Genomic DNA, 26,177 nt, shown 5'->3' on the forward strand with positions numbered 1-26,177 from the left:
GGTGGATTGAATTGCTCACAGGTGATGGATATTAAACATCTGTGAAGGTTTTTATCTGATCATGCACCTGTATTGATGCAGCTGCAGTGGGGGTCAGACCCCAGGGCGACTCGTGGTTGGCGTATGCCCACAGAATTTCTGACAGATACTGCCTGCTGTGACAAAATGGCAGTTGCCATCAAAGACTACATAGCCTTGAATTGGGGATCCACAGAATCTAGAGGAATGTGGGGAGGCCATGAAGGCCGTTCTTAGAGGGGTGTGTATAGGCACCACTTGTGGGGTGCGCAGACAAATGGAACAGGATCGCCATAAATGGGAGGGCGAGCTGGCGGCCATGCAGCAACAGAGACTGATAACAAGGGAGCCAGAAAAAGAGCAGCTCCGGTTGTACAGAGAAGTCAGTAGATGCTGGGAGACACTAGATAAGGTAACACTTAGACCATACAAACAGTGCCTACACAAGAGGGGGGTACATCCGTTAAATTACTGGCATGGATTCTAAAGCGGGAAATGGATTCCCCTGCCCCCCTTTTACATATAAGGAGTAGCGAAGGTGTGCAGATGACTAATCGCAGGGATATCTTTAACGTATTAGTGGAAGACTTACAGGCTGTGTCACATGCCAGTGCGTCGGTGTCAGAGGATTCTTTGGGGGAGTACCTGCAGCAGAGGTGACTCCCACAGCTGGACCCTGAGAGTATGGAGAGTTTGAAGGCGTAGATAACTGTAGGGGAAGTGAGTGCATCGGTGGAGGCATTGTCGAAATCCAAGTCTCCAGTTGGGGATTGGTTTTTGATCGAGCTCTATCAGACGTTCTCCTTTCTCCTGCAAGAGAAATTATTGGCGGTATTTGAGGAGGCCGGGGTGCATGGTGTCCTGCCGGAGCCCATGCGCCAGGGCATTGTCTGTCTAATGCTCAAACCTGGGGGGGATCCGGGTGACGCCTCCTCCTGTAGGCTGCTCACCATGCTGAATGGTGATGTTAATATCCTGTGTAAGATATTGGCTACTCGCCTACTTGGTGTGATTCGGGGTCTGTTACATAAAGACCAATGCGGTTTCATACCTGGCTGTAGTACGACTTATAACTTACCTTGTTTGGCACATGTCTTATATGAAACCATGGGTGTGGAAGACAAGTTGGTGCTAGCATCATTTGACCTAGAAAAGGCCTTTCATACAGTGGAGTGGGGTTACTTCCTGGCGGTACTGCAGGAAATGGGGTTTGGTCCCAAAATCTATGCGTGTGTTTGCTTGCTTTACACTGCACCCTCCACTCATGTACAGGTGGGAGGAGAGGAATTATCGGAATCCTGGGTGATTGGCAGGGGAACCAGACAGGGGTGTCCACTTTCACTGCTTCATTTCGCCTTAGCAGTGGGGCCACTGGCAGTGTGGCTGAGTGAGGAATTGGCCCCTTGGTGGATTCGGGTGGGTGGGATCACCATTGTCTCGTTATATGCAGATGATGCGTTGATATATCTTCCACAGTCAAGTACTTCAGTACCTCTACTGTTGCTGTTCATGAAGGAGTTTGGGGCTGTATCTGGTCTCAAGGTGAATAGGAATAAGTCACATTTGTTTCCTCTTGGCCTACTTTGTGGTGCACCACTGGAGGACTTACCGGTGGTGGGGCTCGGGTGTGAGCCAGAAAGGTTTAGATAACTAGGTATCAGGGTTACCCACACTGTGGCGGCGCATGAAGTACCTAACATAGAACGAGTAGTGACTGGCCTTGAGCGTTCAGTGTCATTCTGGAATAAGCTGCCTCTTTCGGTAATGGGAAGGACGTCTATAGCAAAGATGGTATTTCTGCCACAGTGTTTATAACTGGTACAGAATTCTTTATTTCCATTAGCGACTTGGCTCTTTAATCGCCTGGACAGTTTACTGATCTCGGTGTGGGTGGGGCATCGTAGTAGGGTGGCACTGGTAACACTGCAGAGGAAGCTTGAAGACGGAGGGTTGGCTATCCCTAACATTAGGCATTATTATTATGCGGCACACTTACAACATGCTGCGAAGTGGATGACTGATTTGGATAATTGGGAGAAGATACTGATGGGCAGGGATACGTTAGTACACGTACTAATGAGGGGTGGTCGGTCGGAGACAACTGTCCCGTACTTGGTCAGAACTACAGCATGGATTTGGGAGCAAGCCGTTAAGAAAGTGATTTGACATGCTCCGTATGATAGGGAACTAAAGATATGGGACTTGGCCCCCTCTAGGGATATGGATAACTTCATGTCCTTGGAGAGCGGGAGGATGCCTAGTAGCGGGGGATTTATATCCTAATGGGGCGTTTATATCTTTTCAGGAGGCACAGACTATGTTTGGCTTGGGTCCAGGTCAGTTCCTCCAGTATGCCGAAATGGAAAGTGTGGTTGAGGAGATCTGGCATGGTTTCCTGGTTGCCCCATCGGCCTTGAAGGTGTTGAACGAGCTGATAAATTGGGGTGATGAGACTCATTTAATTACTCTGTTCTATAGAGCTCTTCGGGGGGATCAACCAGGTGTGGCATGTGTTACGCGGAGGGCCTGAGAGCGATAACTGGGGGATCCCATAGAGGACACTAATTGGGCTGTGGCTCTGTCGCTGGTGCGCACATTCTCATGCAACAATAGGTTTAAGCTGTTGCATTTCAATTTTGTGCACCGTACGTATATTACACCTATTCGTCCCTACAAGATTGACCCTACAAAAGTGATCCTAGATACATGTGGTGCATTAGGTGCCTCTTTTTTACATTTGGCTTGGATCTGCAGGCCGGTGCAGCAGTTTTGGTGGGCGGTGGTTGGGAAGGTTGAAGAGGTCATGGGTGTGGGACACGAAACAATGCCGTTTACATGCCTTTTAGGAGCGGTAAAGAGACCACGGGGAAGGCGCATCCCATATAAACTAGCCCAACTAGCTCTTGTGCTGGCTAGGCACAAGGTGCCCAAAGTCTGGATGGGTGCCAGGAGTCCATCCATTCACGCTTTTTTACGAGAAATAATGGAATGGGTAACTGCCAAAGAACAACATATGCGGATAACACGCAGGGAGGAAGGGGCAATAACTGGCCTGATTGCATGGGGAACATTATTGGAGCGTTTTAGTCTTATGGAGGATTCAGAATCTGAAAGGAACACTGATTATGATGATTGAATAATGAGTTGGATATGTTGTATATGCTAGTGACAACCAACTGTGGTGATATTGCACTTCTGGTACTTGTGGTGTACGTAAAGGATTGGTTACATGAGGATGTTATCTAGCAGGGGGAGATGAGGGGCAATATTAATGCATTGGTCGGTGTTGAAGCATGATTGTCTCTGTACTCTGTCCTCAAAGAAGATTTTGTGATGAATCGCATTGATATGCACTGTGTTGCGTTTATTGGTTCTGTATTATAAAATCAATAAAAACAGAGGTATAAAAAAATATATATGTATCTCTTTAGTGACTGGCTCCTAGTATGGCTGTGGCAATCTTTTTTTCCCTGGCCACAAACTGATTTCCCTTTTCGCCATCTCTTCTGTATATCTTAGTTAGCTTAGCTCTTTGCATCCCTTACAAATGGAGTTTGAGACTAATTGCTGTGTTTAGGCGCTCTGTGTGAAGATGTGGTCCAGCAGTAGGTGCTACTGCCTCTCAATATATGAGCAACCTCATGACCTTATCTTAATCATTTCCTAATCTAGAAACAATTAGTGAACATTGTAGCACTCATATCAGTTTCAAAGAGACTAGCTTTTTCAGCCAGTTTGATTAATGTAGTATAACACAGCTTTAAAATATTAATAGTTATTTTATTAGGATTTCTAATTATATTTGTAGTCTTTTTTGTGATATCCACAGTAGATAGGTAGGTTCTTACAAAGCTGCTTCAACAATTCCAGAACATTGATGTTCGATTGATGGCCCTTCATGTGATGCCACATCTTAGAAGACCCTCACATGTACCTGTTTAGCCCGGGGCCCCACAAACCCTAGGACAGGCCCTGCCCCAGGTGTATTAAAATTCGGCCACAGTTTGTGGACCGGCAGCATTAGTCTCACTGCATTAACCGGAGGGCAGCACGCTCCTATCACTGTGTCAGGGTTTGTTTGAATAAATACGTTTTCTCCTCGCAGGTGTCTGTGTATAGACAAAACTCCGGCTATCTTCAGGGAAAGGGGCGCCTGCATCTAGTGTGCACAGCACAGCTAGTACTCAAAAACGAGTCCATCAATTTCTGGAAACCATGTCTATTTCAATGTCGGCTTGCGAGCACCAGCTTACTCCCTGTAGGAAGTTGGCTCTGTATACACTATTTCAAAGTAAGAAATAATGTGCACAGAGTCCAAGGGTTCCCCTTAGAGGTAAGATAGTGGCAAAATTAGATAATTCTGATGCTCTATTTTGTGGTAGTGTGGTCGAGCAGTAGGCTTATCAGAGGGTAGTGTTAAGCATTTGTTGTACACACACAGGCAATAAATGAGGAACACACACTCAAAGACTTACTCCCGGCCAATAGGTTTTTATATTGAAAAATATATTTTCTTAGTTTATTTTAAGAACCACAGGTTCAAGATTTGCAGTAAACACTTTAAATGCAAGGTACTTCACTTAGATACTTTAGGAACTTTGAATAAAAGCAATATCATATACAGTCTTTGTAAAAATGGCAATAAGCTATTTTCAAAGTGGACACAGTGCAAAAATCAACAGTTCCTGGGGGAGGTAAGTAAAGGTTAGATTAGGAGGTAAGTAAAACCACTTACAAGTCTCAGTTCTGGGTCATAGGCAGCCCACTGTTGGGGGTTCAAGGCAACCCCAAAGTTACCACACCAGCAGATGAGGGGTGGTCGTGTGCAGAGGTAAAAAAGGTGCCCAAAACGCGTAAGTGCTTATGGAGAACAGGGGTGCTCCGGGTCCAGTCTGCCAGCATGTGAGTACCTGCGTCCTTGGGGGGCAGACCAGGGGGGACACAAGTAGGCACACAAAACACACCCTCAGCAGCACAGGGGCGGCCGGGTGCAGTGTGCAAAGCAGGCGTCGGGTTTCAGGTAGAAAACTATGGAGGGACCTGGGGTCACTCTAGCGGTGCAGGCAGGTACAGAGGGGGGGCTTCTCGGGACAGCCATCACCTGGGCACGGCAGAAGGTCGCCTGGGGGTCACTCCTGCGCTGAGGTTTGGTTCCTTCAGGTCCTGGGGGCTGCGGGTGCAGTCGCGGTCAGGGGGAGCCTCTGGATTCTCTCTGCAGGCGTCGCTGTGGGGGCTTAGGGGGGTCGTCTCTGGTTACTCTCGGGCCCGCAGTCGCCGGGGAGTCCTCCCTGAGGTGTTAGTGCTCTGAATCTCGAGCCGGGGGCGTCGGGTGCAGAGTGAGAAATCTCACGCTTCCAGCGGTAAACGTGTAGTGTTTGGAAGTTGCTTCTTTGTTGCAAAGAAGTAGCTGGTTTTGAATAGGGCCACTGTTCACAGGAGTTTCTTGGTCCTTTAGTCCATGGCAGTCCTCTGAGGCTTCAGAGGTCGCTGGTCCCTGTTGGATGTGTCGCTGGTTGCAGGTTTTCGAAGTTGGAGACAGGCCGGTAGGGCTGGGGCCAAAGCATTTGTAGTCTTCCTCCTTCTCTGCAGGCTTGTAGGTCAGCAGTCCTTCTTGTTTCTTCAGGTTGCAGGAATCTAATTTTCTAGGTTCTGGGGAGCCCCTAAATACTGAATTTAGGGGTGTGTTTAGGTCTGGGATGGCAGTAGCCAATGGCTACTGTCCTTGAGGGTGGCTACACCCTCTTTGTGCCTCCTCCCTGTGGGGAGGGGGGCACATTCCTAATCCTATTGGGGGAATCCTCCAAACTCAAGATGGAGGATTTCTAAAGGCAGCGGTCACCTCAGCTCAGGACACCTTAGGGGCTGTCCTGACTGGTGGGTGACTCCTCCTTGTTTTTCTCATTATCTCCTCCAGCCTTGCCGCCAAAAGTGGTGGCAGTGGTCGGAGGGGCGGGCATCTCCACTAGCTGGGATGCCCTGGGGCGCTGTAACTAAAGGGATGAGCCTTCGAGGCTCACCTCCAGGTGTTACAGTTCCTGCAGGGGGAGGTGAGAAGCACCTCCACCCAGTACAGGCTTTGTTCCAGGCCACAGTGTGGCAAAAGCACTCTCCCCATGTGGCCAGCATCATGTTTGGTGTGAGCAGGCTGGCAGAAGAAACTGGTCAGCCTACACTAGAAGTCAGATTGGTATTCAGGGGGCATCTCTAAGATGCCCTCTGGGTGTATGTTACAATACATTGCACACTGGCATCAGTGTGTATTTATTGTGCTGAGAAGTTTGACACCAAACTTCCCAGTTTTCAGTGTAGCCATTATGGAACTGTGGAGTTCGTGTTTGACAAACTCCCAGACCATATACTCTTATGGCTACCCTGCACTTACAATGTCTAAGGTTTTGCTTAGACACTGTATGGGCATAGTGCTCATGCACATATCCCCTCACCTGTGGTATAGTGCATGCTGCCTTAGGGATGTAAGGCCTGCTAGAGGGGTAACTTACCTATGCCACAGGCAGTGTGAGGTTAGCATGGCACTCTGAGGGGAGTGCCATGTCGACTTAGTCATTTTCTCCCCACCAGCACACTCAAGCTGGGAGGCAGTGTGTATGCGCTGAGTGAGGGGTCCCCTGGGTGGTATAAGACCTGCTGCAGCCCTTAGAGACCTTCCCTGACATCAGGGCCCTTGGTACCAGGGGTGCCAGTTACAAGAGACTTACCTGAGTGCCAGGGTTGTGCCAATTGTGGAGACAAAGGTATAGTTTAGGGAAAGAACACTGGTGCTGGGGCCTTGTTAGCAGGGTCCCAGCACACTTTCAAATCAAAACTTAGCATCAGCAAAGGCAAAAATTAGGGGGTAACCATGCCTAGGAGGCATTTCCTTACACTCCCTTAATCTGTCAGTTCTGGCAAAGACCACTGGCACTTATCCGGCTCTTTGTATACCCTTACTATGAATCTCTGTGCCTCGTCCTCAGACACATCCTTATATTGTCTCTACAAGGTGGCGCTTGGGAGGGCCAGCCACATTGTGCAGATGCTACCCTACCTGCCTGCTCCGTCAGAGGCCGTGCTTAATTTGTGCTTGTTGTTTCCGGTGCTGAGCATCAGCACTTATTTTTGCCTCAAGCATTTACTGCGAGCAAAAGACACATATAGAAAGGACGGAGGAAGGGAAAAACAAAAAAACATCACAAAGGGAGCAAGTAGAAAGCTGCTAGAATGAGCTGAAGGGGCAGTGAGTGGCTTTATATGGATTGAATAGGCCCGAGATGGCTTCTGGTTTACGCCGCCTCAGTATTCCATGTTCCCACATTTAATTGCAGCAGCCACGTATATAAAAGGAGGGCTGTGGGCACCGGCATGTTTTTATTTACAAATTAAGCACTGGTCAGAGGTGGTTAGTGCAGCTCAGGATCATTGTGTTTCTTCCCCCATACCATTCCCCAACCCCTCTCCCCGGGCAATTTCGGTTTGCACTGACTCTCACATCCTTATAGTGATGATGTAGAATGACGCCTCCTGGAGAAGCCACAGATAACTTCCAATAAGTTGCTTCACAGGCCATGGCATAGCTTAACTCTTGTGCGCCATCTTGATTCAACAATGAAACCCCCGTCCTCCCAACTCTCATTTTTAAAAGTGGTACTATGGTTGTGGGCACTGGACATCTAAACCTATTTGGCAGCCTTATATGGGTGTACAAAATTGTGGCTATGCTCTGCATGATGACATTGGCATCTCACTATTGAAAATTATACAAAAAGTCTTTGTCTGATTGTCTAGACCCGATGACGCATGCGATTTTTTTCACCTCATGGAAAATGGAAAGTGCAGTCTTCTTTTATTATCGATGGAAAGGGCATTCTTTTTCTTGGGTGATGCATTTGAAATCAGTTTGAAGAGTCAGTTGTAATATCTGTTCCTCAATTGTTCTCACAGCTAGCTCAGATATAAGTTGCAGAATAAGCCAAGGATTCAGATTTATTTTGGTGGCACTCAAGTGCTCCACCAGATTAACAAGTTCTAAGCATCCCTTCCTACTTACTGCCGGCCAGTTTCAGTGACTAGTCTACATAGATTTGAAAAAGGTAGTTCCACTCCTGTTAAAATCCTAAATTGATACATTTGTATTGGAAAATTGGGCTACTGGTTGAGAGGGGTGAAACTCTACTCAGTCAGCAGCCACAACCTCTGCCATGGTGAAACACAAGCAAGCCCCAAATTAGCCTGTCCTTAAACCTCTGGTAGCTTGGCACAACTGCAGTCAGGCTTAATTTAGAGGCAATGTGTAAAGTAAAGACACAGCAGGAGTAGTGTAGACCATGAATAATCGCACCAGTGTACAGTACATCGAGCATGGCTTATGAGGTCAAGGGATTTTATCGAGGACAGCTTCCAGATATAGGGAGAGGTTAAATTATTTTGTTTAACCATGGTGGGTTTTAGACCCCGTGCTATGTGATGATTTTGAAACTATATTGGACAATGAAACGACTAGTCAAGGCCAGTTTCTCTCTTTACATATTTAAATCCCACTTGGGAAAAACTATTACTTCCAAATCATTTCGGTTGTAAATGCATGTAATGTAAACATTATTTGAGTTATGTTCTGTAAAGTTTTGTTCAATAGCACTTTTCATGAATTTATGCAGATTGTTTTTTAAAGTTGAGTGAATATGATAGGGTTACTTGTGTGGTTGCACTAAATGAGGGAATGTTCGACCCATCTGGCTGCTAGGGCAACCCCTATGAGCAATACATTTTGTGGAATGGTTTTGTGATAACTGTGTATGTGTTGGTTATGTTATGCCAAAAAGATTTCTGGTGAAGTTATGAACGATATGTTAAGTAGACAAATTCTGTTGGCACCAAATCATATTGTTTTAATTCAAGGTTGTGGGTTTTGGTGAGGAGTCACGTATCATGTGATGAGTGTGCATAAGTAATTTTAATGTATATATTAGTGAATGTGTTTTTTTCATTTTGTTACCATTTTTGATTTTTATGGATGTTTTTAAATCACAGCCCTGATGAAGTCCGTTGTTGGACAAAAAGCGCTGGCTGGGCTGGATGACAATGTAAATAAATCAACAAAATTCAACTTTGAAACTGCTACATGGCTCCTCGTGGACGATGGTCTAAACTACAGAAAATCCATATTAATTTGTGCATTGATAAACATTAGAATTTTCATCACTCATATGGAGGATTCTTGCATTGAATATAAGCGCTCCTTTTGAGTTTGTGAGGTTGGAATGTGTAAAGTAGTTATGCAGCACTTCAAACGGTAATAAAGTGAAAACACAACACAAAGAAAAATGCTACACCAATTTAGAGAAATATAGTACATTTTAATAAATTATTCGATAACAAAAAGTAAAAAATCCATTCAATAGAACCGGAAACATGCAGTTTTAAAGATTGCAGGTAAGTAAAGCACCTAAAAGCAGAAAGCACCACTCACAGTTATCTGGTCGTGCAAGAATGAGTAAAAGTCACACGTTCAGCCGACTGCGATAAAGCGTGGGCCGGATACAGGGACTAGGTTAGTCCTGCTGAAAGAGGTCCCTTCAAACTGCAACATAAAGAGTTCCATTTCTGTGGAAAGAGCTGCGAGGAGGAGGGAGAGCACCATGTATCGTCTTCAATGCAGCACGAAGACCAGGCTGAGACTCGTGGACAGTCGTCGCTGTAGTGTGAAGATCCTGTCTGGCTTCACAGATGGTTGTTGCTGGTGCTTTGCATTGGTGGTCATTACACACTGTCAATGCTGTAGTGCCAAGTGCAGATCTCGCACCTCCAGGCATCGTTGGTGGTCTCAGTGGCGTGAAAAGTTGGGTTCGCCGGAACTTCGCGTTGGTGGGCGGTGCGGGCAGCAAGATCTTGGTGTGACTGGCCCACTTTCCAAAGATACCAAAACTTCAGAATTTCTCCTTTTCTTTGGAGAGGAGCTCAGCTGATGCCCCACCAAGGATCCAGGGTCTGGGGGTCACACCTTGGGGTCAGGAACATACTCCAGCAGGACTCCGGCAAGTCTAGTTGCAGGTCAGCTGGGAAGTTGCAGGGAGCCTCTTGAGTTTGTTATGTCCATATAGCTAAAAAAAAGGTCAGCCTGCTGACCCTGGAGTCACTTCAGCCCGGGATAAAGGGTTTTAGCCCAGTCTTCTTTCTCAGCAAGCAGAGTAGGAGGGCAACAGAGTGGCAGTCCTGCCAGCAAAGCAGCACTGTAGTCCATCTTCTGTAGTATGCACAGTTCCAGGAGTGTACTGAAGAGTTGGCTCTGAGGGTTAAATATTTATACTTTGTGCCCATTTTGAAATAGGGGAACTTTCTATTGAATTCCCTTTGAAGTCCTTTAAGTTTCTTGCCGCCAAGCTGGCTGCATGAACAGTGCACTAATGAGAAGTCCTTTGTGTGAAAGTAGGTGCAGCTTAACCAGTTGCAAGTGGGATGTGCCCAGCTCTGCTCCGCTCCGCTCCCTTCCCTCATCCTGCCAGGTAATGGCCTATCTAGGAATACCCAATCGCTCTATTATCTGTCTGTGTGGGAACAATAAACAAAGTCTAGCTGCCAGCTACACACAGTCATGTGACCCAGGAACAGCACCAAATATGGGAGGAAAATGCCAACTTTCTAAAAGTAGCATTTTCAAAATTGTAACTTAAAACCTGACTTGACCATTAAAGAGGATTTTAAATTACAATTTTATTTGGACGCCAAATGTGAGAGGTTCACTTGTTTCCAATCAAAGGTTAGCACTTATTAAATGTAATTAGGCAACTCACTGCTATCCTATGCGAGAGGTCGGCCTCACAATAGGGAAAAACACATTTAGAATTTACTAGGACATGTAAAACTTAAAAGTAAATGTCTGACATTTGAAATACACTGCACCTTGCACTCTGGGTGTTTAGGACCTACCGTAGGGGTGACATATATATTAAAAAGGAAAGTTTACCTATGGCAAAACATTTTTTACCAGGTCGTAAAGGCAGTTTAAGTTCCGCACACAGGCTACCATGGCAGGCCTGAGACATGTTTAAAAGGGCTATTTAAGTGGGCTGCACAATAAGTGTTCAGGCCCACTAGTAGCTTTTAATTTGCAGGCCCTGGGTACATTTAGTACCCCTTTACTGGAGACCTACAATAACATGAAATGTGCCATTTGGGTGTAAATCAATTTTACAGTGTTTAAAGGAGAGAGCAAAAGCGATTTAGCACTGGTTAGCAGTTGTAAAGTGCACAGAGTCCGATGGCCAACAAAAACAAGATCAGCAAAAATGGAGGACGAAGACAAAAACGTTTGGGGGAATATCACCCTAAGGCTGACAGGTCTAACAATTTCCTATTAGCAAATGATTCACTCATCTAGTGGAAAACAGACTGCTGAATTGGACCAGTTTATGTGTGGCACTTCTGAATTTGACACCTATCTATTTATTCATGGCACATGAGAGGCTGACCCACTACCAAATTGTAGAATTGTCTGTAGTTCTGCACTCCTTGTACAAATATGCCCCATTTCCTAAGTGAAGCGATCATGTAGCCATTAGAACGCAGCGGCACACTATACTAGTATTTGTCACCTAGGGTCGTGCAAGATTTTCTTTGGGGTGCAATAGATTAAAGGAAACGTGCGGGTTGAACCCTTTCCACCACTTCCCAGTTCAGAAATGAGAAATATCAAATAAATATGCCATTGCATGTCTAAGTGTAATTTTCAGTATTCATTTGATTCTTTGTGTTAGTTTACCTACACTATTAACATGGTGCGTCTAGTATATTTCTCTTTCATAATGACATGCAGAGAAGCTGTAACAAGTAGGTTCTGCCTGTGATTAGGTCTTTGTGGAGGTCTATGATGAGGTTTGCTTTCTCTTGACACAGTTATGCTGTTATATGTTCCTTGCAGACCATTCAATGTATTTCCTTTATTTGAATGCATTCAACAGGTACTGCAGCATTAGCTCACCTGAGTTTCTCAGTTTCTAGTCTTGGATAGAATATTTGCTGTGCCTAAGGCACATATCTTGTGGGCTGAAGCACCCACTTGTAATGTACATCATGAAGTCTTGTTAAAAGAGGCACTGGAAGATGACTTGCACCTCACGTGTGATGGGGAGGGACTTGGATGGGTGATTTATTTTACTATGTCGCCCATAGCGATGTCAGTGGCAGTTGCAGTGACAGTGGTCAGTCGCAGTTGTCAGTCGCAGTTGGTATGTGTGCATTTTGATGTACTCTTCATTAACTGACATTAGCTGTACAGACCCCAAGTATGCTACACAGCCATATTCTTGCTGAATTTAAATGTATTTATTTTAAGTATTCCTAGTAGAAAATAAACTCATCTAAGTCAGTGTGGAGAGTCCTCACCATAAAGCGAAAACAGGTCGCTTTTTTAGCCGGTGCTAGTAATCACCAGGATTCCTACAGTTCCCTCTATTCGAGATTGCCTCAATATGTGCTACTTAAGCTACCAACCGGCCATTCAGAATATTGCAGACAGGCTTATTTTTTAGCTTCAAAATTACGTCATACTAAGATGGCCGATCGGTTGCACTAAACGAGTGCTCCCGGCCCCGGCTGCAGCTTCCTGCAGAATCCTGCTGTCCCGTGGACCCAGTGAACCCAGTTTTGGGAGCGGAGGGGGGCGGGGTGAGACCGGGAGAGGAGGAGTCAAGCTTCAATGCGGATGTTGAGATGAGAGCCTGACTCCATAATGGCAGTCGCGCAAACAGAGAGCGGTGAGTCTGTGGCGCCCTAGGAGGTAGGCCCAAGACTGCGACAATGGCGGTGGACGGCTGAGCCCCCCTGACCTAGAGTGGGCCTGGCACTGGTCTTATCGGAGCCGCGGGGGGGGATTGGTGCTGGCGGCTCACAACAGCCTGTGGTGCTCGGCCCCCTCTTCCCCTGGCTGGTACGGGGGACGTTGGTCACCGACGACCCCGGTGTGGTGAGGCGGAGAGACAGAGGCGTGGACGAGGAGTACTCGTAGGCACGTGGGGGTGTCTGGGCCAACGCCTGGCCTGTGAGTGGCGTCGCCAGCCGGGACAGCAATTTGGGCCGCGCTGATTGGAGGGATCCTGGAGGTGAATTGCAGAGAGGTGCTTGGGGGAACCGGGGTGCAGCTGGAACGGCATCATCAGGCTGCTGTCGCCTAATTGCCAAGATGAGGAAGGACGCTGCTGAGGCTGGTGACCCTGTAGATGCAGGGTGGCTCCACCGAGTGAGCGGGACTGGTGGCTGGCGGCCAGCCCCCTCTCCCTCCAATCCCCCCGCTCCTTTGGATACTGCCCTACTGGCTCAGTGACGCATGCAATTCCTGATAGGAGAGGCACAGCGCAGTATGCACTGGGGAGAATTGGACAGCGGACCACAAATACAGACTGTGCTCACTTGTACTTCCCCTGCCACGTTCTTCGTAGACACAGGAGTTGCTAGGGATGGTAATTCACCCTGGCAGAGACTGCTGACATTGCCTCTGTTGGTGGATAGATTGACACAAGGCTTGCAGTTATGTGAAAAAGCACTGTGCACACATGGAGCACACTCTTCGTCTACTGCACTCCTGTCACCGGATAACCTGCGGGCCCGTCAGTGGCCGGCACGGTGGGCCCCATACAAAATGGGCAAGGACAGAACGGCTAGAGGTACGCAGCAAACTAAGATGGACCAAGTCACGGCTCAGAACACAGGAGGAGGGTTGCAGCGTGAACCTAGCGGGCCTACGGGGGAGGAGCACGAACCTTCTAGGGCCCAGATCCTGGCAGCCATTGAGGCCCCTCTAGGCAGGCGGTGCAGGCGCAGATCGCTGCCATTGCTATGGATGTCAACTTGCTGAGAGTGAACTGCGGGTGGTGGTGGAAAGATCGGTGGCCACTGAGCAATAGATGAGTGGCATACCGACGGACCTAGATGCCCTGAAGGCTATTGTGACCATCCTTGAAGCCAAAACACGCAAGTTGGAAGTGAGGGTGGAGGATGCGGAGGGGTGGTCATGAAGGTGCAACCTTGCAAGTATTGGGATTTTCAGAGGGAGCAGAGGGGATGGCCCCGGAAGTCTTCTTGGAGGATTGGATCAGGATGGTGATACCCACTGCTTCCCTGTTGCCTGTGTTTGTGGTGGAGCAGGCACACAGGACCCTCGGCCCCCTCCCGCCACCTTGCGCTTCCCTTAGGACGATCATTGCTAAGATCCTCAATTACAGAGACCGCAAAACCATACCACAAGAAGTATGCAAGCACGGCGACCAGCTCCAAAGGCAATCATATGGCAGAGTTACACCAAAGTTAAAAGCAATGGGGTACACGTACATGCTACTATACCCTGCCAAATTGAAAGTTCTGCATGTTGGCCACTCGCACTTTTTCCAAATGACAGAAGCAGCATGGGACTGGCTGGAACTCAGAGGGGTGAGCGACCTCCAGACACCCCCCCCCCTTTGGAAGAGATCACGGACACGGCCAGGGGGTCAGTTTGCGCTGGCCACTACGTGGAGGAAAGGCAGAAGATGACGCCATTCAAGCCAGGACGCCAAGGTGATAGTGCGCCTAGATGGCACCTTGCGTTTGGAACAGCAGAGACAGGAGTGAGAGGAGGCCAGTATGCTGGTGGAAACCGTCACCTCTATGGCATCCTCTCAAACCGGGTCACTACAGGGAGAGGAGGACCCAGCTCCAGACTTAGATGCAACGGTTGCACAGTGCAATAATAGTGAGGGCACACTTCTGGAACAGATGGGCGACGGACAATGAAGTGTAAACAATGTTTAAATGTTGAAATAGGAGGGACCACCTCTTCTGTGCTCTGATGCTCCCTCCCCTGAGACTAACTGCTGCAGCCCCGGCCTCTTACTTTAGTCTGGGAGCATCTGTCTTCTCCCCCCCACCCACCACACCCTCTTCTTCCCTCTCCTTGTCCCCTTGTCTATGCTGGGGGCGGCAGGACTTCAGGACAGCAATAATGAACAGGGATATGGACTACAAGAAGGCCGACTTCCCCACCTTTGTTACATCTAACCTTCTCCTTCTACTTCTTAATTGCTTCTGGCCTTCTACGTGACTACTATCTCTTACATTCCTCTATAATCTCCACTGTATTTTTATAGTTCCAACAATTGGGAATAGTGTGTGTGTGTGCGAACTGGATAACTGTGTGGGGGTGCTGGAGAACTTGCTTGCACGCCATCCTGCGACATCTTGGGTTACCCTTTACGCAGGGTGAGGGTAACTAATTAGCACACTGCCCTCTCCTCTGGGTTCCTTCTGGGGGGATAGCAGGAATCACAGACAGTTTGGGCAGGCACTAGTCTACCCGGGGAGGGATGTGGGAGATCTGGTGTTTTTCTTTGCTGTTTTGGAGTTATGCTTTACAAACTTGGTGGGCTGCATGCATTGCAACACCAGGTACTGCAGTAGAGTGCAGAGGGACAACCATATCCCAGCACGTACGTCTGGCTGATGGGCAGGGGCTTGAGGGAGCTGGGAGGCTGGTGGGGGGACTGCTGCTGTTGCGGACCGGAATAGGCTAAGATGGGCGATCCAGTGCGATTTATCACATGGAATGTGAGGGGGCTGAACTCCTTTGTAAAATGTTATAGAGTACACACGTATCTCAGGCGAATTGGTGTGCACATTGCTCTCCTCCAGGAGATGCATTTAATGGATGCTGAAGCACAAAAATCACAAAAAAGTGGAGGGGACAGCTCTATTCATCCATGTACTCATTCTACACTATGGGGGTATACATATGGATTGCCCTTGGGGACCGCTTCAATTAAGCAGTCAAATAGCAGACGTGGCGGGCCGTTATGTACTCCTACATGGTAAACTCAACGGGCGAGAACTCTGTATCTTAAATATATATGCCCCCCCAAACTCTGATGACGATGAGTCCTTTCAGAACTTGGAGCAAGAATTATTGCCCTATGTTGGGATGCCCATCATCTGGGCTGGGGACTTCAACTCCATCCTAGATGGCAAGTTGTATAGATATCCGACGAAACTGGGCACTAAACCCCATATGACTGCTAGACTGTGGAAGACCATTACTAGGCTACAATTTGTTGATGTATGGAAGGAGCTACACCCCATGTCCAAACCTTACTCATGCCACACACCTGCCTATGGGGCATACAGTAGGTTGGACCGATTTTTATTAGCAAATGATGGCATCTTGGCTGTCCGACAGGCAGTCTATCAGGTCAGATTCCTCTTGGATCATGCCGCTCTTATGTTGGAGCATGAGACACGCGCTCCTAAGCCAGTGATCCCCCTGTGGGGCCTGCAGTCTGAGATGCTTGGGGACCCTGGGTATAGGATGGATATACCAATAGCACTAAATGGATATATCAGGGAGAATTGGAACACGGCCCAGATGCGCTGGGCAGAATGCGAGGCCCTAAACATAGTTATACGAGGCAAAAGCCTTGGTAAATCTTACGGCATTAGTAAGAAACTGAAGCGAGAGCTCACGCCACAGGAGGGTATCCTGACTCTGCTGCAGAACCAAGAAGAAGGCAGCAATGCTGACAAAGTGGACCGCCAGGAGGTACATAGGCGCCATTTATAATAGATTGGATAGCTATGTACACAAGGACTTTAGACAACAGCTGTACTGGGAGTGAGATTGCTCAGGATGCATGTTGGCTTGGCTACTCAAGCGCGAGAGACCCCCGCCAATGATCCAGTTGCTTTTTGGGGGTCAGCCGGTTAAATGTTACTAGGACAAACACGGGTCAACTTACTACTGCAAGATCACCTGAAGGGTGTGTATACCTCGCCCGACCGTGAAGATAGCCACTTGGTGGGTGAGTACGTGGATGGTCTCCAGCTCTCGAGGTTGATGGAGGCACAGGCGGAGGAGCTTGAAGGGGACATAAAGTTGGAAGAGCTTCAGGAGGCCCTAGGAGCTATGCCCTCTGGTAAATCACCGGGACCCGATAGCCTTCCAGCTGAGTTTTAACGTGCACACTCAGCCTCTGTCCTACCTGGCCTGCTGGAGATGCTCTGTGAGGCGCATAGGGAGGGTGTTCTGCCAACACATATGAGGGAAGCCTTGATAGTCATGATACCAAAGCCAGGGAAGGACCTGGTTGACCCCAGCTCCTATCGGCCACTGTCTATGCTCAGTGTAGACGAAAAATGACTTGTTAAAGTACTGGCAATGCAATTAAGATGAATGGTTACACATTTGGTACATGAAGACCAGTGTGGATTTATGCCTGAAAGGGAAACTCGTATGCGGAGGTTCTCATGTGATGCATGAAACCATGGACTCTGCAATGCGGGCAGCCCTGGTTGCCTTGGACATAGAAAAGGCATTCAACACCCTGTCTTGGGATAATTTATGGGAGGTGCTGTGCCGAATGGGGATTGGACCGGGATTTTTGTCATGGGTGCGCCTGGTGTACATGGCACCAAGAGCGGAAGGTACGCATTGGGGCGGTAGTGTCCGACCCCTTTTGTATCGAACGTGACACACAGCAGGGTTGCCTGCTGTCGCCACTCATATTCGCACTTGCTACAGAGCCGCTGGCTGTGCAGCTCGGGACAGGACTTCGGGGGCGAGGTATAGGAGTGCGGACCGGAACACATATTGTATCACTGTATGCGAATGATGCCCTGGTGTATGTTGTGAACCCAAAGCAGTCGGTCCCACTACTCTTGCACATTGTGGATGACTTTGGGTCGGTCTCCGGCCTCCATGTCAACCGGCATAAGACAGTGCTATACCCCATGGCATCTCTGGCTACCCATGCGATGCCGGCACTCCTGCATGTGGGCCTGGCATGGGAGACTGGGGCATTTCAGTATCTGGGTATGCAGGTGGCCCACTCCCTTCAACTGCAGTATGAACTGAATATGGATAGAGTAATGGAGGGACTTCGGCCCTCTGTCTGATTTTGGACCACGCTCCGCTGTCAGTTATGGGCAGGGTCACACTTAGTAAAATGGTCCTGCTCCCGCGCTGCCTGAACATCATGAGTTCTGCGAGCTGCCACTGGCATTATTTCGCAAGCTGGACAAGCTGTTGCTGTGTCTTATCAGAGCAGGTAAGAGATGCAGAGTCCGCCCTGAGGTCCTGGAGCTAGATTTGGTCGACTGTGGGAACGGGCTACCAGATCTCCATCTATATTACATGGCAGGCTTGTTACAATTTGCAGCAATGTGGTGTGATGACGCCCCCAACTGGGAGAAAAAGCTACTCGAATGCTCGGTACACATCTCAGCTCCCAACCCTGCTCATGTGCGGCTCTAGGCTCCCAGAGGCCACGTCCTTTGTGATATCGCAGATGGCACAGATATGAGAGCGGGCAGTCACTGGGGTACTGTGGCGGGTGCCCTACAGGAGCTTGCTCCCAGTTTGGTGGCTGCGCACATTGCGGACACACTAGACTTTTCGAGATGGCGAGCAGATGGCCGTAACAGTGAATGAGATTTATATCAGAATGGCTCCTTTATAACCTTAGAGGAGGCCGGGACCCTATTTGGGACTGGCTTGGGAGATCTGGACCTCCTTCTCAAAGGAGCCCGCTGAATTCTATTTGGTGGGGGTGCTGCTGGATCCAGGCACCAACCGAGGTCTCCTTTCCCGAATATACAAGGCCCTTAAAAATTACAGGCAGATAGATGTGACTGCGGCGTGAGCGATTTGGGATGCTGACCTGGGGATGCCGCTTACAGCGGGGGAATGGAATAGGGTCCGTACACTAGTGCAGGAAGGGTCCAGAAATGCTAGATTTAAATTGACACAATTTTACTATCAGCACAGAGCGTATCTGACGCCGCAGTGCCTTCATAGAATTTTCCCAAAGCGATCTGATGCTGTGCGCGCTGCAGTACATCTCCAGCCACTTTCGGACACATCACCTGGACGTGTAGGTCCCTACAACCCTTCTAGTGCAAAAAAGTACAAATGTTAAAAGCAGCAACAGCAGTGAAAGTGGAGTTAACAATGCAACACTGTCTACTGGGATTGCTACCTACCCCCGAAAAAGGTTAAAAAAAAATAAATCTCATACCGATTTGCACAGCTGGGGTTGGTGCTTGCTGAGAGACACATTTCCATTCAGTGGGCTAACCCGAATTCCCCGAACTGCTCATGGACCCTGTCTGTGCTTATGGACTCAGTAACCACTTGGGTGGGATCTTAAAACACCTGCGGTGGCGCGACATGAAGAGAAGTGGGACATGACTACCCGACCACTTGGCCCCTGCCACCCCCCCCCCCATTCCCTGTCTCCCACCCCAACCTGGCTAAGTTGATGAGGGATTCTCCCACCCTACCCCACTGCTGAAATGCCACCTTGTTGTTACTGTTGAATGTATCCTATAGAGCAGTATAAACTGTTATGCCTCACAATACGAATAAACACATTTTGGAAAATTAAACAGGATCATTGGTTACTTCCGATCCAAGCAAGAGGTAAAAAGTCAGCTCATTTTAATCAATGGCTTCTTTCAGTGCCCTCACAAAGCATATTCACATTGTTCGCATCTGCCTAAAAATAGTTCCTTTGTCTTCAGAGACAAGTCAGTGTTTTTTTTTTAATAACCGGCTAGTTATGTTGCCTGTGCGTCCGGTTACCAGTCAAATTATGATTTTTTAAATCGTTTTGAAATTTCCGTTACAAAGTGTTTGTGAATTTGTACAGTTGTAGATGCCTACAACTTGAGTGCTTTGTTAACTGGTGATTTATTCTTGTCTGCTTCACAAATAATAATAATTTTCCTTGCACAACTGAATGGCTTATTACTAAAGAAAAAATAAATACTAATGCGGTTGCTACATCAGTGAATGTTTTTCATTTTTACATTTTATTGCAAGCATGTGGCACACGCATAGGTGGCTGCATGTGTTTATTTTCCTGTTTGTGGCACGTACTTGCAATTAAAAAATACCGGATTTGTAAGGTCAGACAGATTGGTTTTGCCAATGTTTGCTTTCATCCTTATATCTTCTTAGATCCATTCAACTATTTTGGCTGTCTATGTGCTTTAAAAAATAAGTAACTTAAAAGATAACGAGTGGAATCACTGATATATCGGAAAATGATGAGGTTGGACGTGTTTGATCAGGTAACACCCCGCAACGCTCATTGATTCACTATTCAAATGCTGCAGTAGGCTCTCAGTTTTTAAACTAGTAATGTCAAAAACGAGTAGCGCTCTGATCACAACGATTCCATTCCAGTGATACGGATGTTATTTTAAGAGTATAATTGCATATTTTATCAAGTAGATTTTTTTGTTTCTTTGCATCGGGTTTTTATATGGATTTCTCTATTTTTTACCTGAAATCCTTAACATTTATTTGCTTTCTGCAGAATTTTTGCATTGGGATACTTATCTTGTATGTATCGTCAGTCTCTTTTAACCGTGCTCAGCTGCTGTTACTAGTGTAATTTGAACATAGTGGATCGAGTAGGGGAGACCTACGTGTTGTAGACTGTTTGAAGGCGCAATGTTATGTATTAAGAAAATGGCTAATAAGGTTTTTTGTTTTTTTTTAAAGACAGCGAGTAAATGAGTGACAGTACTTATAGAATGTACTAACACCTGAAGTGTCTCTAGTTTTGGAAGTATTTATCAGTTTTTTTTGTGCTTTCGGTGTTTCTGAAATAAGTATCAGTTTTCATTGTGTAGAAATAGTAAAATACAAGAATGATCATGTGCTTCTAATTGAAGATGATATGCTCTTGGATAAAAGCAAAGCAATATAAATATTGTGATGTATTTGAACACATTTGTGGGGATCCTGATGGAACAGCCATGGGAAATAAGTCTGAAAAGACAATTTGTATTAATAGGTTGGAGTTTGAGAACCAGAAGACTCGTTTGGCGATTCAGCTGGATTTTAGTCGTGGGCAACTCGAAAAAGAGATGAATAGATTCAGCAAACTAACTGAGACCATGTTAATTGATGAAGGAGAGGTGGCCAAACTAAAGAAGGTAAGGAATGCATTTTCTTTCAAAACTAGGGTAATTGCTGTCTGTTAAAGAAAAGCATTAATAAACTCATAGAGCCTGATTCACAAATGTAAATTACACATTTGTATAAGTTTACAATTGTTTGCTGTTTACAAAGGTATTTTACTGTGTAGTATCTTCATGACTACGGAATCTCTGCACATAAAAATATAGGACAGCGGTGCTTCCACTAGGGCGGATGAGCATCACCCCTCTGCTGCAAGGACAGCAGACATGAAAAATAAAATGATAAAACAAATGTATTACCATTCCATTTTTCATGCTGGCAGCTGCGTCTGAGGGCGGGGTCAGCAGCAGGGAGGAACAGTGTGCACTTCGGTTTAAAGTGCTCATATCACTTTGGCTAGCTGTCTTGCGATGGCAAGCCTGACATGCACACTTTAAAAACTCCAACCCTAGCTGTCTTAGTTAGGTGGAGAGCAAACACTTGCCCCTAGGGCCTACAGGAGCATCGAACCAGCCCACTCCAGCCAGTGCTGCCTGAGCAGCATCTGGATTGGTAGAGGGGAGCTGGCTGAGGCTCTGGGAGCCTGTGCTGGAGCCACGGACTGCAGACAAACAGGAGCATGGAGCACCAGGTAAGTAAATCTTTTTTATTTTGTATTTAAATTAGATTTAGCTCACTGCCAGCCACTGTGAGAAATGTGCAGTGCCTTCAACCTCAACTCCATAGCTCTCACTCATGGCCTGTTATAAACACTGTTTAAAACGGACGGTGATTGAGAGCTTTGCCATTGAGCCTAAAGGCACTGCTGGTTTTTATCAGTGCCTGTCAGTGGCTCATATATTTGGCACACCACTTTTCTTTGCCGCTGGCAGCCACTGATCTTTTTATGTGTAGAGACTTTGCAGTCATAAAGGTACTACTTGTAAAATACTTCTGTGAATAACAAATGGTCATAAACTTCCACAAAAGTGTAAGTTCACCTTTGTGAATCAGGCCCCATAAACTGTTACCGCCCATGTTAAAACGTTTTTAATTGCAATACTTAATAAATTCTAAGCACTATTGCATCTCATTTTTGACTAACCGTGGAATAAAAAAAAACTTGAATTTTAAGCCAAACTAACTACTATGCTGAAAGAGCTATGACTGGGACTAGGTCATGATTTGATTGGGAAGTATTCCAAAGTATTCCCGAGCTGAATAGCTGGAATTCAAATGCACACATTATCTTTACTGGTGCATCTTGATATTGGCTAGCGTAGGAAGCTGGCCTGGTCTGCGGTGAGCACCTATGGTGTTATCACCTTATACCAGGTCTAGGTATCCCCTATTAGTGAGATGTAGACAGTGTCTAGGAAGTCAGGGCTCTCTATAGGTAGCTGTGCATGAGCAGCCAAGAATTATCTGAGAGACATGCAAAGCTTATGCAATACCACTATAGTCACACTGCACTTACACACATGAAAGAACCACACAGTGTTACAAAATAAAGGTACTTTATTATGTTAACACAAATACTAAAATACTGTATAGGCAATACTGTACTAGCAGGTGAGTAAACACACTATTGTATACACCTTAGTAGTCAGGAATGGGCAAAGAAGGCAATAAAAAACAGTGAAATAACAATAAACAACATAGACCCTGCGGGAGAACAAACCATATACTAAAAAATGTAATGCGAAAGGTGGACTCACACCCAGGTAACCGGAATCTGTTGAGGAGAGCTGGAGGAACTAGGAACCCCAAAAGGGAAATACCAGGGTGCCTCCCAGCGATCAGGAGAGAAAAGGTAAGTGCCTAGTTATTCCCCAACCCACAGGTAAACTTTGTAAAAGGACTGTGCAGGACCCAAGCAAGACTGGAAGAAACAGAAGATGGATCCTGACAGAAGAGGACCAGCAAATGAAGAGGACCAAGTCCAGTTCCAGTTGGAGTGTCCTGTTGGGGCAGGAGCTACTACCCACCCGTCTGGAGATGCAGGACGAGGTGGACGGTGAAGACCAGGATTTGGCTACGCAGCACAGGAGCAGAAGAAGAGTTCCAGAAGTGATGCAGTCAGTGTCCCACATCGGAAGAAGAGTTGCAGTCTGTCAGTGGTGTGGAAAAAACACCAACAAGCCGTGGCAAAGGCAAGAGTTGCAGAAGAAGAGTTTCAGACCTGCTGGGGACCAAGAAGGTCTGAGGAGGCTCAATCCAAGGAGGGAAGTCCCAGGCAACCCTCAGCAATGAGGAGAGCCAGAAGTTGTGGCTACATCCCCCACAGGCAACCTACAGGTAGTAAGCACAGGAGTCACAGCGAGGCCCACTCAGCACACCTAGGGAGCAGTCACGCATCGCTGGAGCAGCAGGCATGAGACTACATATTGCAGAGAAGTGTGCTGGAGACCAGGGCTACAAGAAGACTGAAGATCCCTTGGAAGGAGAGCCAACAAGCCTTGGTAGCTGCAAGAGCCACAGTGCACAGAGGTACTATCCTTCAAGGAGAGGCAAAGACTCACCACCTCCCAAGTTGGATAACTGGTAGAGAGGACCGAGGAGTCCACTCAGGACCACCACCTGTATTGCAGGATCCACTCAGCGTTGCAGGAGAGAGGATACATGCGGGTGGTCGTCAATACAGTTGGTGCCTGTGGATGCAGGGGTGTGACTCTTTCACTCCAAGGGAGATTACTTCTTGCTTCTTGGTGCAGACTAAAGACTTGCCGCCCTCAGAGGATGCACAGCAGGGGAAATGTTGCAGTTGCTGGAAGGAGCCGGAGAAACAATGTTGCAGAGCGAAGCAGTCGCTGAAGTTGCAGATTGTAGGTTCCTGTGAAGTCCAGTTGCGGTTCCAGTGGCCAGAAGTCAAAGTAAATGTCGCATAGGAGTCTTTCTGGAATCTTGCACGTCGAATCTGAGGACCCACCCAAGAGGGAGACCCTAAATAGCCCAGAAAGGGGGATTGGTCACCTATCTGGGTCACCACCTATCAGGAGGGGACTGTGACGTTGCCTGCCTGACCTGGCCACTCAGATACTCCCAGGGGACTCTGCATACCTTGGATTCAAGAAGGCAGAATCAAGTGGTCCCCTGGAGGAGATCTGGGCACCACCCCTGGGGTGGTCATGGACAAGGGAGTGGTTAATCCCCTTTCCATTGTCCAGTTTCACGCCAGAGCAGGGACCCGGGGTCCCTGGACTGGTGCAACCGGGTTATGCAAATGTGCCCTTCAAAGCATACCAGTGGCTTGGAAAGGCTACCTCTCCAAAGCCATGTAACACCTATTCCCAAAGGGAGAAGGTGTTGCCTCGCTTTCCCAAAGGAAATCCTTTGTTTTGCCTTCCAACGCTTGAACTGGTCAAGCAACAGGAGGGCAAGATCTGTCTGTAGGATGGCAGCAGCGCGGGCTGCCCTGGAAAAACCTGCACCCCGGTAGGAGCAAAGTTGGGGGTCCTCTATGGAGCCCCCATAGTGCATGCAATCATACAACCAATACTGGCAAGAGTATTGGGGTACGATTCTGACATGTTTGATACCAAACATGCCCAGGTTCGGAGTTACCATTACGTAGCTGGGCACATGCTACCTGTGTCTAGTACTTGGGTAAAATGGCTTCTGCGCACTTGCGAAGTCCAGGAAAATGGAGCTGGAGTTAGTAGGGCACCTCTGCTCATGCAGGGGTGCTCTCACACACAGGTACTTGCACCCTGCCCTCTAAGCTAGGTGGGCCTGCCATAGGGGTGACTTGCAGTGACCTGTAGTGAAAGGGTGAATGCACCGTTTCACACAGGCTGCAATGGCAGGCCCGCAGACACATTTTTTCTGGGTTCCCATGGGTGGCATAATACATGCTGCAGCCCATGTGGAACCCCTGGTGCTCCAATGCCCTGGGTACCTAGGTACCTTATACCCTAGTATGGGGGCACCTGTATGCCAAGTGTGGGCTGTACTAAGTCAGAAACAACCAAATTTAGGGGGAGAGAGCACAGTCACTGGGGTCCTGGTTAGCAGGATCCCAGTGAACACAGTCAAAACACACTGACAGCAGACAAAACGTGGGGGTAGTCATGCCAAAAGGGGATACTTTCCTACAGCTACGAGCTGCATTTTGGCACACTCAACACAGACAGAGACAGTCACGTTTGAATTGGCGCTGAAATCAAATCAAAAGTACATCCTTGCTCTGACGAACAAACAGCAGAGACCTTCTTCTTTAGGTGTGTAGGTTGCCTTTTTGGGCAGAAGTGAAGGGTACTACGTTAAGAACTTTCCTTTGATGTTGTGGGAGGCTTACACATGTTCGTTTTGAATCCACAGACACATTTGGTCAATTTGTGTGCATGACCTTCATGCTACATCAACATGGTTGAATGTGTTCCAATGGATTTTCAGGGATTGTGAGAAAGTAGCCTCTTTCTAGCCTGGTTACCCCCACTTTTGGCCTGTTTGTGAGTGAATGTCAGTGTGTTTTTACTGTGTCACTGGGATCCTGCTAGCCAGGACCCCAGTGCTTATAGTTTGTGGCCTAATGTGTAGGTCTGTGTAGTGCCAAACTGTGTCACTGAGGCTCTCAGAACCTCAGTACTTATGCTCTCTCTGCTTTTAAATTTGTCACTGTAGGCCAGTGACTTAATTTACCAATTTCAATTGGCACACTGGACCCCCCCTTATAAGTCCCTAGTATATGGTACCTAGGTACCCAGGGCATTGGGGTTCCAGGAGATCCATATTTCTTTTGCCACCCATAAGGAGCTCAGACAATCCCTTACACAGGACTGCCATTGCAGCCTGCGTGAATTAGTGCACCACTATTTCACAAACATTTTCACTGCACTTAATTAACTTATAAGTCACCTATATGTCTAACCTTCACTTGCTGCAGGTTAGGTGCAAAGTTACTAAGTTTGAGGGCACCCTTGCACTAGCAAAGGTGCCCCCACATAGTTCAGGGCCATTTCCCCGCACTTTGTGAGTGCGGGGACACCATTACACGTGTGCACTACATACAGGTCAATACCTATATGTAGCTTCACAATGGTAACTCTGAATATGGCCATGTAACATGTCTAAGATCATGGAATTGTCCCCCATTCCAAATCTTGCATTGGGGAGCCAATTCCATGCATCCCGGGGGCTCCACCATGGACCCCCAGTACTGCCAAGCCAGCTCTCTGAGGCTTGCACTGCAGCTACAGCTGCTGCCACCTCACAGACAGGGTTCTGCCCTCCTGGGGTC

At 47.5% G+C, this 26,177-nt stretch overlaps 1 protein-coding gene across 1 annotated transcript in view; it reads left to right on the top strand.

Annotated features, from left to right (window-relative positions):
- Positions 1–26,177, top strand: part of SMC1B (structural maintenance of chromosomes 1B) — a 2,375,007-nt gene that overhangs the window by 1,377,786 nt on the left and 971,044 nt on the right. The window contains exon 16 of the mRNA XM_069228259.1: positions 20,832–20,973. Within this exon, the coding sequence (XP_069084360.1) occupies positions 20,832–20,973 (142 nt within the window). The remainder of the gene's footprint in view (positions 1–20,831; positions 20,974–26,177) is intronic.

Source organism: Pleurodeles waltl, chromosome 4_1, assembly GCF_031143425.1.
Source record: "Pleurodeles waltl isolate 20211129_DDA chromosome 4_1, aPleWal1.hap1.20221129, whole genome shotgun sequence".
Taxonomy (NCBI): domain Eukaryota; kingdom Metazoa; phylum Chordata; class Amphibia; order Caudata; family Salamandridae; genus Pleurodeles; species Pleurodeles waltl.